The sequence below is a fragment of the Cydia fagiglandana genome, chromosome 2, assembly GCF_963556715.1.
Source record: "Cydia fagiglandana chromosome 2, ilCydFagi1.1, whole genome shotgun sequence".
NCBI classification, from domain to species: domain Eukaryota; kingdom Metazoa; phylum Arthropoda; class Insecta; order Lepidoptera; family Tortricidae; genus Cydia; species Cydia fagiglandana.
This window is the reverse complement of record NC_085933.1, coordinates 2,786,935-2,801,658: the sequence shown is the minus strand read 5'-3', so window position 1 is coordinate 2,801,658 and position 14,724 is coordinate 2,786,935. Positions and strand designations below refer to the sequence as shown.

Genomic DNA, 14,724 nt, shown 5'->3' with positions numbered 1-14,724 from the left:
ATGTCGACTTTATTATGTTTGCGTTAAGATAGAAAACACAAACTAAGCTACAAACTAGAGGTAACCAAGGTGTACACGTCCAAATATGTATATAGATAATTAATAATATATCTCTTTTGATATTGCGAATTTGGTGTGCCGTACCTCAATTCCTTACGATTATACGTAATGATCACTAGATGGCACTACTTTGACGTAACTTGTCCCTATGGTTCCCAATTTTTTTGTGCGATAGTTGTTTACATAACTATTTTATTATATTGTGACTCTCTGAAGAAGAAAGCTGTGTAAAGGTCTGGAAGAACCAAGAACCGGCAAAGTTGGCATATCAGGGCATCGTGACACAGTTTGGAAACCCGTGACTTATCGTATTGTTAACTATACATGTCAATAAAAGTGTCACACGACAAACATCTGATTGTGCGTATCAAAGTACCGCCATCTGGTGATATTTGATCCCTAAAATACATATTCAATACAGTCAGCGGGTAAACTCAGCACTCACGGCCTTACTTGCAATTACGAGTGAGATGGTTATACACTAATGTCTGACCTGTCTCACTCTGACAGCCTCATACGGCGGTATTAGCATAGGCGAGTTTTTATCGCCTGTCGTATCGTGCGTCACTTTCGCACTTACATACTTGTTAGAACGTGACAGGCGATAGAAACGCGGCCACGCTACCGCCGCTGCTCTTACACTCAGTTCACAAAACAGCTTTGAAACTAATGTAATAGCTATATGTGACGTCCCACGGGTAAAGGTACCTTATGGCGGTTGGCGCTTACGCTATTATTAACGTCGCTCCATTATTATTGCGGTGCCATGCGACGTAAGCGCCAGCCGCCATAAGGTACCTTTTGCCGTGGAACGTCACATATTTATACTTTCTGCCGCTGACTGTACATACGAAAACTCGATAGTGTTATTCATTGCATCGTCAATATTATTCATATTACAGTGATAGCCCCTTATTCATAAAACTTTACAGAACTGATTTAGTTAAAATGTGTTTTATCCCTTTCTTACAAATACATAAGTCAAAACGACAGATAAAGACAAACGATTATTAGCTAATCGAGGCTTGTCACTAATTTATGAATAAGGGGGGATAGTCATTATCATACCACACAATAATTTCTACACATCGATATATCTTTTAAAATAGTCAAATCCCAGTCATTAGTATATTCATTACATAATGACAATATACATTCCATGAATGATAATTTGTATTTTGTAGTCGCCTTTTAGTAACTGATTTTGTACCTTAATACCGTCCCTTAAGAATCGGTTTTAAACGTAACTGCCGACCTAGCCAAGGTGGCGATCGCTATCGCTTCGACAACGAAACGCTTTGTGTCTCTCTATCACTCTTCCTTATAAGTGCGACAGTGACAGTTGCGTTTCGATCGCTACGGAGCGTTAGCGATTGACAGGTTGGCTACGCGGCCTGTTCCATTTCATGATTAACTAATATCAAAGCTACCAGTTTTTTTTTAAATCATCATTTAAAAGTATTTCTGTACAATAAACAATAACAAAATTATTTCAGTTAGGGTCAATAAACAATAATACCCAACGTTTAGCACGAAATTATTGCACTAAAGTAATCCTTGTAACAGTTGTAAAGTATTGATTTAACAAGCAAAAAAATACCATCTATAATATCCAGACGAACAAGTCATGTAAATCATTAATGTACTTGTTTCTCTAAATCAGCCATTCTCAAAGTGTGTTCCGCGGAACCCTAGGGTTCCGCAAAGCCTCTGTTGAGGCTCCGCGAAAATACTTGTAATAATAAGAAAAAAAACCAGCTCTTGTATAGGTATACATTTGTGCACAAGCCCTGTGGGGAATCACAATGATTTAGCTGCAAAGTACACATATTTTTGATATCGACGTTGAAACACAGAAAGTCTCTTAGACATAGGTTTAAAACCTACAAGGGGACCAACACTTCTACCACGGTTCACGCGCTACCACTTCACAAACAGTCAAAACTTTAGGAAAAATTCGTTTCACATTATAACACCACACAAATATAAGATTTCAGGCAAAAATGACTTTTATTAGTTGAAAATAAGAACCTTTTTGCCTAAAAACACATCTTCATTTCACAAGTAGTAGCTGTCTTCAGAAAGTCTCTTAGCTTCACTCACTAATCTACACTGACAATTCTTAAACCTCATTTCAAAGTCATAAGGCTCACCAAGAGCGTTGCTGTTCGTACCATCGTCCATGATAACTGAAGTAAACCTCATTGCTAAGATATAAGGCCCACCAACAGTTAGTATACCAGCCTCATAGCTAAATGCCTTAAAAAGTGATGAAGGCATAGCTCCGAAGGCCTAAGGTCCGGAGATTAGAAGCGGCGCGCTTCAGTACGAGGCCAAAGGCTAAGCTGACTTGGAATTGGAACAATGGCCAATGGCCTTTGGAGCAACTAACCATCCCATCCGAACTTTAACCTGCAGCCATGCCTTCGGCCTCGCACCGTGGTGGTGAAATCTCGAGAGCTGGACTCTCTCCAATTGGTGCACCTTATATCAAAAATAAGGTCCACCCGGTCACTCACAGATCTAGAAGTGTATGAGGGGCGTGTGTCAGCAGGCGAGGTCGTGTATGAGCAGGGGGGTGTCGGAGGCGGCCTGGCGCTGCGCGCCGACGCGCTCGAGCACGCAGGAGGCCGACAGGCGCGCCTCGGCGTCGTGGTCCCAGCACTCCTCCATGGTGTCGCAGAGGACGTTTAGGCCCTGGAATAATAGATTGCATGAAAAGAGAGCAAATTACAGTATTATTTTCGTCAAAGGCGTCCCAAAGATAATGCTGTGAGTCCTAAAGTGCCATGAAGTTGAGGACTTTTAGTCACTCACGTAATTTACGTAGAATTCGCCCGGAAATGATGCTGCCTCCATTAGGCCTTTGGTCGGTGATGATTCTATGGAGGGTCCTGCGACCAATCGCGCCGTGGGTAGGCTTCACTATTCCGTATCCTTGCGGGAAAGTGGTACTTTTTGTCCCTACGTGCATTCATCTAAAAAAGCACTTTTATGCTGTATAATAAGCCTTGTTAACTCACGGGATGTTCCCTCCACCGCGGCGGTATGGCCGGCCGCAGTTTCCGCTGGACCACCGCCTCCTGCATCTCCTCAAGCCCTGGGTGAGGGCCGACCTCCTCCTCTAGAGGCAGCCTGTATTGCGCTGTGGGCTCCACACCGCCTTCGTCACATCTGGAAAATTTCGCTTATTCATATTCATATCTCTTTATTGCTATCATGTTCATCAGAATACAGGTGTTACAATAAATACATTTGTAGGTACATGACACCCTGTTAGGGCACTGCAACATTCTTAAGTCTACATTTTTACATTCCTAGTACTAATTCGGACCTTTATTAACCTCGGAAGACCCACCATACAAAGTTTTAAAATTTTTAAGTTGAACCTTATTCAATAAGTAAATTAGAACGAATTTCGTTTGTTTTAAAAAGCAAAGATACAAAAGAAATGCTACTTTAATTGGGTTCATGAAAGGTTCAAATCAGAAAATAAGAACCTATGTACATTTAGTCCCAGGAAGTTAATATATATTAGAATTTTTAACATGTGACTATAGTTCGTTTATTTTAGCATTAGAAATAAGGTAAACTATCTTGATTTGTCTTTTAATTTAAAAACACATTTTAAAAATAAGTTACGTAAAATAGATAACAATTATGAATCTAATACGATCATTTATATTCTTCTGCTTTCATAAGTAATAGTTATTGATTTTTAAAATGCGTTTTTAAATTAAAAGACATGTCAAGATCGCTTACCTTCTTGCAAGTTCTTTCTAATGCTAAAAAAACAAACTACTACTTATACATATGTGAAAGGAAAAAATAATTATGTTACAATAATTTATCGTAATATAGATGTGTGTATTGAAGTGGGTCTGATGATTAAACAAAACCCACTCTTTTTTTATTAAAAAAATTCACTGATGCCGCTATCAAAAGGTCGTCTAGAGGATAAATTATCGCTTTATACCGATAACACATGTTGTCTGCCTTTATCTTTATTTTTTTACTGTACACGGTGTACAGTATATTTTTTGAGAGGCTAAGTATCGTCTCGTCCCTACTTTACTTCCACATTCGCGACGCCACAGTCATATCCAACAAATACTAAGTCTATCTCAAACTTGTATGCCTGTCGGTTTAACTACAGAATAAATAATAGTACTAAGTACAGAAGACTCACTCTCTAACAAAACGCGTCTGTTACGATCAGCACAGATATGGCCGCTAGGTGGCGACAGCGCCACGTGCGGCTTATGGCAAACCCCAAAATTGGGGCCGAACGGATGCACTTTTAGCTACCTGTAGCAAACCGACGAAATCGCGGAGTGAGACACGCCTGGTTTAAGATAGTGTTCTCACATACTTTTTGCACCAACACTGTTACCTACTGTTTTTTTTAATACAATGACAAATAAATCATTTGACTTTGAAAGGTTGGATTATTAAAAATATTAAAATAACATACCTCGAAGCGATCTCCCACAGCACGAGCGCGCACGCGTACATATCTATCCTCAAGAACGCGTCCTTCGTGAAGTTAATCGCTCCATCCAAAACTTCAGGGGCCATGTATCGTCTCGTCCCAACCTGCCCATGGGCGTCGCCACAGCCATGCCCAGCTACGAACACCAAGGCTAGACCAAAGTCGGCAATGCAGGCGGATAAGTCGGATTTTAAAAGGACGTTCTTGGATTTGAAGTCGCGGTGTGCGACGGCGGGCTTCCCGCCGCCCTCTTCGTGGAGGTGGGCCAGGCCGCGCGCCACGCACGCCGCGATGCGCCACGCGTCCGCCCAGCTGAGGGTGTGCGCTTTTAGGTAGTCGCAGAGGGAGCCCTGTAGGAATTTGAATGTAATTTTCACAGGAATGTGCAGTCAGTAAACTTCATAGAGTTAGACCAAGAAAAGTCGGCAGCGATTTTGATAGCCCACGCAGTGCAAGTGCTATTTACACGTCATAATTTTATAGAAGTTTGATATTTAAAATAACACTTGCACTGGCTATCAATATCGCTGCAGACATTTCTTGGTCTAAGTCTACTACTATTAAACCATTCGATCATTCCTCAGTCACGACTCGAGGGAACTAAGAAGAAAAATTATTCAACTTTACTAACTTTGTACGAATATAGAAAGTATTACTAGCCAATTGGGGTAGGTAGCTTTTGGTAGTTATAGAGATAATACCGCCCACGGTTAACAGTGCGGTATTTACGTCATGAATCAATGAATAGTCCATGAGAAACGCGTTTTTTAATTCGAAAATTGCATCATAACGACTACTCGACTAGAGCCTCAATTTTGCAAAATTAGACCGGGTTAAAAATGACAAGAAAATCTCCTAATACTAACCTTCTCATGATATGCCGTGATCAGCCAATACTCGGCTTGCAGATTGTCTCCTTTCTTATCCACACCAATGTAATGCAGGATATCCGGATGGTCCATCCTCGGGAGCCTGTAGATCTCCTGCTCGGCCAGCCAGGACTGCTTGTCCTGCAGCGGGAACACCTTGACGGCCACGTCTTTCTGGCCGAGCTGCGCGCGCCACACGGCCCCGAAGCGCCCTCTAGCCCTCACTTCACATAAGGTCACTAGGCCAACCAAGTCCACAGGCTCATTATCCATTCCGACTCCCATAGACGGAGGCCTGGATAGAGATCCTTCGCCATTCGCGAGCTCAGCGAACGTGCTGCCTTTGCGCCGTCTATACAGCAGATAGCAGCCGACGAGAGCTATGAAGAGTATGAACAATGGTGTCAAAGTATAAGCGATTATAGCTTTCGTATCATCATCGGATCCAGGTATCCGTTCCATTGGGATTTCCTCTTGAGGCGCATCGGTTGAATCCGGAGGCGGTAAACCTGGGAATGTGTCATTAGTGTTGCACATATCGCCTTCGCAGCAGCAGTGTAACAGCAACAGTTTTGCGCTGTGTATCCGGCATGGTGTGGGTTTATCGCTGCAAGAGACTGTGTCGAGGAAGCAGCCTTTAAACTGTAGTGTGGAGGTGTTTGTTGTTGTATTGTAGTGCCATAACTGGACACAGTGGTTGCTCTTGTCTTTGTCCACGGGTTGGCAGTCCTCTTTCTGGATGGGGTCACAGGTGGGGTCGTTGGGATCGCATATTGGTGGAGAGCCGTTGTAGTACGCGCAGTAGCGCGTCTCGACGCCACCGTCTCTCGGACGGGGCGGCAGATGCTCTTCCTGTGGTGGTAGCCCCAAAACTGAATGGAAACCTAGAAAAAACAATTGCAATTCAATATTGTGTAAAATTAGATTCTTAGAACACACACAAATTTCAATGGAGAATAAATTCGGATGACAATGGTTCCACAAGTTGCTCTTGTTTTCACAATATAGTCATCCCAATAAAGCTGTCCCAAGTTGGAATGTCAGATTCAGACAACAGATTTAATTAAAAAAAAAAACTATATTTCAGTCATACAAATTTACCTCTAATACGGCTCTTTTGTGTCAGCATTTTAGTGCAGATTAGCAAGATTGTACAGTCACCTGCAATAATATGTTACACAATGAAGGCCGCAAAAATACCTGACAATCTTATTTGTAGAGCTATAAGAGCGCGTCACATATTTTTGCAGCCATTGAAGAGTAACATATTTAGGTGTCCGTGCCTTCGCTTGAACCACATTATGAGATAACACCCTTGTAACTCAGCCCTAATCAAGCGAATTCATCAACTAGTAGCGCCATCTATCGCGCCACTCAAGTACTAATGTCGCCCGGTTGCCAGCGCTCGGCTGCTTTCTCTTCAGTACGCTTTTGTAACTCAGCCGAGCAACACGTTTACAAAGCAAGTTGAAAAAGATCGAGAAATTTAAATCGAAAAAATATTTTGAAAATCTCCGACTTCGTGACATTCCGCTCGGTGCCCATGGCCCAGCGACGAGACGCAGTGACCTTCCTACAGGCACCGTCATAAAAAGTACACGGGTACTTACGCCTCATGGCCTTGTCCTGTGGGATAACAAGCGTCGTCCCGTGAGACGACATGGCGTCGTCCCGTGAGACGACAAGCGTCGTCTCGTGTCTCGTGAGACGACAAGGCGTCGTCCCGTGAGACGACAAGGCGTCGTCCCGTGAGACGACATGGCGTCGTCTCGTGAGACGACAAGGCGTCGTCCCGCGAGATGACATGGCGTCGTCCCGCGAGACGACATGCGTCGTTCCGTGAGACGACATGGCGTCGTCCCGTGATCGTCCTGACAGACGACATGGCAGCGTCTTGTAAGACAACGAGCATCGTCTCGTTAAAAGACCTTGTGACATTCCGCTCAGTGCCCATGGACCAGCGATGAGAATAAGTGAGCTCCTATAGCCATCATCATTGAACAGAATACGGGTATAAATGGCACATGGCGTCGTCCCGTTGGACGACAAGCGTCGTTGCGTGAGACGACATAGCGTAGTCCCGTGAGATGACATGACATCGTCCTGTGGGACATCAAGCGTCGTCCTGTAAACAATAAGGCGTCATCCTGTGATACGACAGGCATCGCGATGAATTACGTCATCATGTGAGAAGACATTGCGCCATCTTGTGGTATCGTCCCGTAAGAGGATATTGCGTCCCAAGGGACTACATTGCGTTGTTCCATAAGACTACATTTTGTCGTGTCGTGAGACATTAATGCGTCGTCCTATGAGACGATATCGCATCGTCCTCTGAAATGACATTGAAATGACGTTATCTTGTTAAACAAAAACCGTTGTCTCATCAGTCTCATGGCCTACCACTAACACGGTAGTGGACGACTTATTGGTCGCTTTATCGATCGATGTCTGCACGGCCGGACTCGCATTTAAAATCTGCATGGTCATGAACCAATGTGCGACCCAGTTAGTAGACGTCATCATCATTGTAGCCGACCAAATGGTGTGTCACCTTTTAGAACGACGAGCAGCAGAATTTCTATTGGCGGGTTTGGCGCGAAATTGATAACGAAATGTAGTTACAGTAATTGTTTCAACCTGCCGGGGAAAAAGGACGCTTTCCGTCTTGGTCGTGTACAAATGTTGGTCTTGGTCGATAACTGCCATCTCAATTGCCGTGAGATACCAAACAAACCAAAAATATACATTCTGAGGATCCTAAACTGAATGACTAACTGGCCATGGAAAATAGCAGTTAAGAAACTGTGAAAAGCTCTTCCCTTTTCACAGTACAAAGTGAAAAACCGTGTGTTATACTTTGCCCAACTAGATCCTATACCAAAAAGAGAGAGGGGGAGGCAAGAAAAATTGACGTTAGCTTTAAAGAAGGAAAGAAGACTAAAACTCTCTCTTCTAAATAGGAATACTACACGTATAATGCCAATTCATTAACGGCTCTGTCATAGGCTAACAAAAGATATCTCTTTATTGCGGCTCTAAACCTGAAAATAAATAAAGAGTTAATGATATATATGAGTGTATAATCATCGCACTAAATCCCTCTCTTAAATGATGAATGACTATGAGACTTAATAGTGTCTTTGGGAATACTGAAGCATCTCTAAATATTGACCATTAGCTAAAAAATTGCGACCTGTCACAGATAAATCTTTTACTTAGGTTAAATCGTCTACTATGTAGCTGTGAAACTGAGACCACTGAACTAAGAGTAATATCTAGAAAACACAGGGGCAGGATCGCATTCCGTCCAAGAGACCGAACTGACAAAGGCATTTTTAATGCTGTAAGCAACAAGCCTCCACTTCGGAAGAGTATCTAAGCAGCGGGTTGTCAATCAACCTGCGCCGTCGGTATAACAATCATGTATCATAAAACGTTGACCGTAAACGTTACATAGTTCAATTTCAAAGGAAATGAACTCCTACTGGTGATATAACTATCGGAAACAGACGGCATTTGTAGGAGGTGCTTTTACATAATGTCTAAAAGGACCCTATATAGTACAATATTAATTTAGTACGGCAATCCGCATAGTTACCCATGATTGTTCAATAGGAGGTGAAACATCGGCTTCTTTAATGGTAATTGTTATGCCTATGTAGACGATGAAGCGCCCCTTCAAATTACTTATGTAAATAAATAAAGAATTTATGAAAAGATTTTTCGTAAGTTTAGTTAGAGTGGAGTTACTGATTCTGTTTCGAAAAATCGCGTATTGAATTAGAGGTGAAGCCGACTAAGGGACTAAACTGTCGAACCAACAGCCACGGTCTACGGCTTTACCTACATCTAAACAATGATTGTTTAATTTTTCCAAATAGATAAATTAAAATGAAGTCACTTCAGAAACTTTGAAACCTAGTGGACTGCGGTGCAAGCCAATATACATACAAATGTACAACGTACGTAAACGTACATACTATCCGTAATATGTAGAAAATATTTGCAGGCAGTCACCGATACCAGATACCGGATTCTGAAAGAACACGGACCAGAAATATCCTTCTTTCGATTTCCAGATGAGAGGCTTCCTTGGCAGATAAGGAAGTACTCACATGATTTTATAAAGAATAACAACATACGGTGGTTCAGGCAAAATGCAAGATCTAAGCGAAATGTGATCCTGGTAGTGAATCATGACTACAAATATGTTCGCCGGTTAAATAGAGCCTGCAATTTACTCTAAAAATCAACACTAGTTCTGCTGACATTGCAGCATTGCCAGATCTAAGTACTACAAGCTTAGCTGAAAGGTAGTAGTCCAGGGACTCCAGGGTTTACAGCATACTGTTGTAACAAGTCTCGTAGGGCATGTAATTGGAAACATCATCGTCAATGCAATCAATTAGAGTTCCAGGTGTAGTACCCTACAAAATTATCGTATCTTGGTTATAGGGCAGATGTGCTGCTAATAGGATTACAGTATTAGTTGTGAAGACAACTACAATTCATATATTCATGATAATATGCTTACATCATTGAATATAAGATATCTGTAGACATATATCAGTGTTACGTCAGGCGTAGCTCACTCCGCGATTTTGTCGCGTCGCTCCAAGTACATGCGGCCCACACCAATTTTGGTGTCTAGCACTAGTAGTTGCCGCGCACCGCTATGTAACGGACACCTGCTCGCGTTTGCGCCACCTTGCGGTCATAATCTGTCGTAATAGACGCGTTTTGTTAGAGAGTGAACCTTCTGTACCTGCAGTACATACTATTATTTATTCTATGATTACGTCAAGGTAGTGACATAAATATAATATGTCGCAGAAAGGCCAAGATCATCAAATAATTGTTTATTTGTGGGCATCATGATGCCTAATTAACCCTAGGGTTCCCTCGCGACAATAAAAACAGTCTAAAATCAATTGATACACAACTTAATTGCACGAAAGCCAATAAACAACATACAACGTCCTTGTATTGCTAAATTTCTAACCAAAGTACCTAAAAATTATTAATAATAGCAATTCAGCCTATATACGTCCCACTACGGGGCACAGGCCTCTTCTCACTCGCGAGAGGGCTTGGGCTAGGGTCCCCATGCTGGCCTAATGCGGATTGGGGCTTCAAAGTACAAACTAATATTTGGTAATGAATGCGTCTACACAAGTACACATGTTAAGGTTTGACAGGAATTGTGCCACAGCATCGCCCGCGCGCGCCGGTGCTGGCGCTGCACTTGAGATTAGATGATATCATGAGACACCCGTGGCTTGTGCAACTACAATGCTATAATGCCAAGAACTTATTGGTTCTCACCATATACAAATAATAATAATGTTTTAATTTGTCTGGGTGTTACGAAAGTTTCGCAATTGGTTTGTAAAGGTTGCACTACAATTTAAAGTGGATAGGTCCACCTCCTCTTTTCTTAGAAAGTCAAAGAGTCTTCCACCATCAATCAAGAGGTTTTTACACTCTTATAGAATATTGTATGTATACAAAAGCATTAAAAACTCACAAATCGTGCTAAGTCTAACAATAAAGCATCGTACAATCCATTACCAGCGCGCGAACCATAAAATCTTCAGTTTGGGAATGAGCTTGCCACCAGAAAGAGTTAACATTAAACAACCTACAATTACAAGCCTTTGTTATAATTAGCCTAAAAATTATAGGTGAAGGCATTGGAATTATTCAAAGATTAAAAAATCTTCTAAAATATCCTACTTGGTAGACGGATCTTCAGTCTACGCACAATATCATGGAGAGATATCATCCACAACAACCGGAGTTGTCAGCATCACTTTAAATTCATAATCATCGCCTTCATACGATTGTCACCTGCGTGTCAGTGATTTTGTTCATTCGTTAAATACATTCGCTTGCATGACTGACAAGCATATAATATAAAAGCTTGGTTGACCCGGCACCAGCTTAATTGGCATGTTTCCAGTTATCTGTGATTCATAATTGACACTTGAAATAGGTAGGAGGACTAGGAGGGCTACCTTTTCATATAAGAATTAATATCTATTCATGAATTACTATTAATATGGTTGTTTTTAAAGCAACCCTCGCCTAAAACTAATCAGTAAGGTAGGATGTTTATCGGCTCAGTTGAAACTACTGCTGAGAGTTGTTACTAGTTAGTAACGCATCATGAAGTGTTGTATTTTCTTTTTCACTTTCTGACGCTACTTTCAGGCAGAGGAGTACTCGATTCGAAATAAATCTCAATGGCTTCCACAAATAAGTTTATAATTATTTTTTTTTTTTACACATTTGTTTACGGAATATGTTGTCCTTATGTAATGATAGCCCATTAACAAATAAACCTGGTATACCTAGTCAATAACTATTTATATCTAAATAATGACAATGTCGTATTCTAGTGGGTACCTATACTTACGAACATTTGGTTATTTGTCCACATAGACGTATATAACATTACATCTGGCCTATCATATGATGCAACTTACCAATTTATATTAAATTGTTGGAAAATACGATAAATCAGAGAGGACCCAAGCTTTTCCAATTAGTTACAAATTTTAAACAGTTGATGGGCCGACAGTGCTATTTTTGTGGTAAGCAGTAGATAAGTAGTAGTAATATCATTACATCATACAACAAAACCTTTTTATCACCTAGTGGGAAAACATCAAGCATCAAAGGAAAGCATCAGAGGTAGCTTGGACGGGTTTAATGTAAAACTCACTCGATGTGGTTCACGTTACATGCATCAGAGCTAATACTTCAGATAGTGGTTACATTTAAAAATGGTACGACCTACAAGTACCTTCTTTTATCTTTAATTATGATTTTAGGGACAGTTTTTCAACTAATAATTACACAGTTTTGTTTTATATAAAAAGTTAAGTAATTTTATAGTCGCAACGAATAACTTATGTTGCCAGTCAGTGCTAACAATTGTCTCATCTATCGGTAATTTCAAATAAGGAAAATCTAGTTTGACGCAAACAATCCTTTAGTATATCTATATGGAATAAATTTCAAGACCACGTTCTTATTATGTGATTTTTGCATAAATATAAATATTATCAGTCACAGTACGCCCGGACCAGCGCCGGCAGAGGTTTAAACACGTCTCATAATGTGGTTCAAGCGAAGGCACGGACACCTAAATAGAACCGTTTTTCCCCCGAAGGGTAAAAAACGGATATTTAGGTTCCTGCCGAAGCTTGAACCACACCTAAGGGCCTTGCCGGCTTATGTGGTACTGAAGAGAAAGCAGCCGAGCGCTGGCAACCGGGCGACATTAGTACTTGAGTGGCGCGATAGATGGCGCTACTAGTTGATGAATTCGCTTGATTAGGGCTGAGTTACAAGGGTGTTATCTCATAATGTGGTTCAAGCTTCGGCAGGAACCTAAATATCCGTTTTTTACCCTTCGGGGGAAAAACGGTTCTATTATTGCATGTGATTGTACTAAATACAGTACAATCTTGCTAATAATCTCAATCCCCCATCTTTCTAGATACTTGCAATCTTGTTGATAATAATCACAATTTTTTTTACTTTTCAACCCCTTGTGGTTTAAAAGTTAGAGGGAGGACCATTTTATTGAACTTCCAGAGAACCTACTTCCACAAGTATTTACACATTCTAAAACGAATTTAGAAACCTCAAGGTTATTTGTAATAATTATAATTAATTTTAATTTCTAAGAATAACCTGAATGTGATATCTGTTTGCATATGACACACAAACATACAGACTAAGGGACACAACTAAAAAGTTTATTTTTTTGACTATGGAAAAAGTCCTGCAAATACTTAATTATTTTACAAAATATCAGTTGATGACTTGTCTCACATGTTGTTGGACTGCGTCCAGAATTCAGATTTGAGAAAAAGTTTTTATGGTAGATTGGGCTCCATGCACAATGGACAGATCAATTTTTTTTTTCTGGCTTACTCCCTGCAATTTGGCACATGGTGAATTTGCCAATGTAGGTGTTGACTTTCACACGTGAGGAGAATGTTATAATAATTTTAAAGGTATAATAATTTTGCATTTTTGGGAGGATGTAGTTGGGGAAACCCAAAAACAAATAATTGTTATAAACATCACAGACAAATACAACGATGGACAGATCAATTGTTGGTTGGCAGAACCTTTATCTCATAATGCAATCAGTGTATACCACTTTATTGATCTCTCCCTTGGGTAGGGAACTATGAAAGCACCCATGAGGCTGACATGTTCACCTAGGGTGTCCAAAGCCTCAATAAAAATCAGATTTAAAAAAATATATCGGTTCCATCATCCTAGACAGAATTAAAAATGAACCAGAATTATATTAAAATTATAACTGAATTTTACTAGGCACAACCAACCAATGCATTATAGAAATCCTATTTGTATGATTTAATGAAAGAGGAAGTCCAATTCATAAAGTTTTATTAATGGCTAGAAATCTAGTATCTTGAATAAGACACAATCTACCCCAGCCCAACACAAACAACACTGAACAAATGGGTCAGCCACTATTTTGCATAAATGATGCAAATTCAAACATTGCTACTAAAACCAAGAGTAAAAATAGATGAACTGCCCAGTGTATGGAGTATATAGATTATTGGCATAAAGTTATGCTTGCCCTTCAGTCCCAGCATAAAACATAATCAAGAACTTTATCAAAGGGGATAATAAACACTAAACTTTAATACTTTGAGATTTATCTTCACTGACAAAGTAAACGTATCTCACGATCACTGCAGATAACGCGACCGATATATAAATATATTCACATACGGTCCAATTTCCAAATATAGCGCCTTTACTTTGCGGCTAGCACTCACAATTTGTTTACTAAAAACGTTACTTACCGAGAATAAACAACGTTGCAAAGCATATCTTAGCCGCCATCGTGATGAACGTAGCCATAATCAGGCTCCGCCGCTCACTGACCCTTCGACGCAAACCGATGTTATTTTTATTCTATCCCCCGACATAGAAGTCTATTTAGGAATTCCGTGCCATAAGTATATGACAGACAAACAACGCACATAAGATTCCTCTCAATCTCGGATCACTGAACACACAATCCCATAGAATATTAGGGCCAGGAAGTCCAAAGGCCAACAAACAACATAATAAATCTAGGCAATCACGTTAATTGAGTCAACTTTAATTTTAATTCCGTAAATAAAGTGGATGCACGGAAAGCTTCCCTTTTTTGACATTTGCAATGTAAGTGTAGCCACATGAGAAAAATTCTATATGCAGAATGCAAGCATATTTGAGGCATAATTTAAAACGTTTTCG

General features: G+C 40.5%; 1 protein-coding gene across 1 annotated transcript; it reads right to left on the bottom strand.

The window, feature by feature from the left end:
• Positions 1-848: 848 nt before the first annotated feature.
• LOC134673846 (activin receptor type-2B-like) lies at positions 849-14,649 on the bottom strand. Its single transcript, XM_063531887.1, has 5 exons — positions 14,286-14,649; positions 5,419-6,305; positions 4,535-4,902; positions 3,084-3,234; positions 849-2,757 (listed from the first exon to the last, which is right to left on the bottom strand). Exons 1-5 carry the CDS (start codon positions 14,341-14,343, stop codon positions 2,608-2,610), a joined length of 1,614 nt encoding a protein of 537 aa, XP_063387957.1. The 5' UTR covers positions 14,344-14,649; the 3' UTR covers positions 849-2,607.
• Between the last annotated feature and the right edge of the window lie 75 nt (positions 14,650-14,724).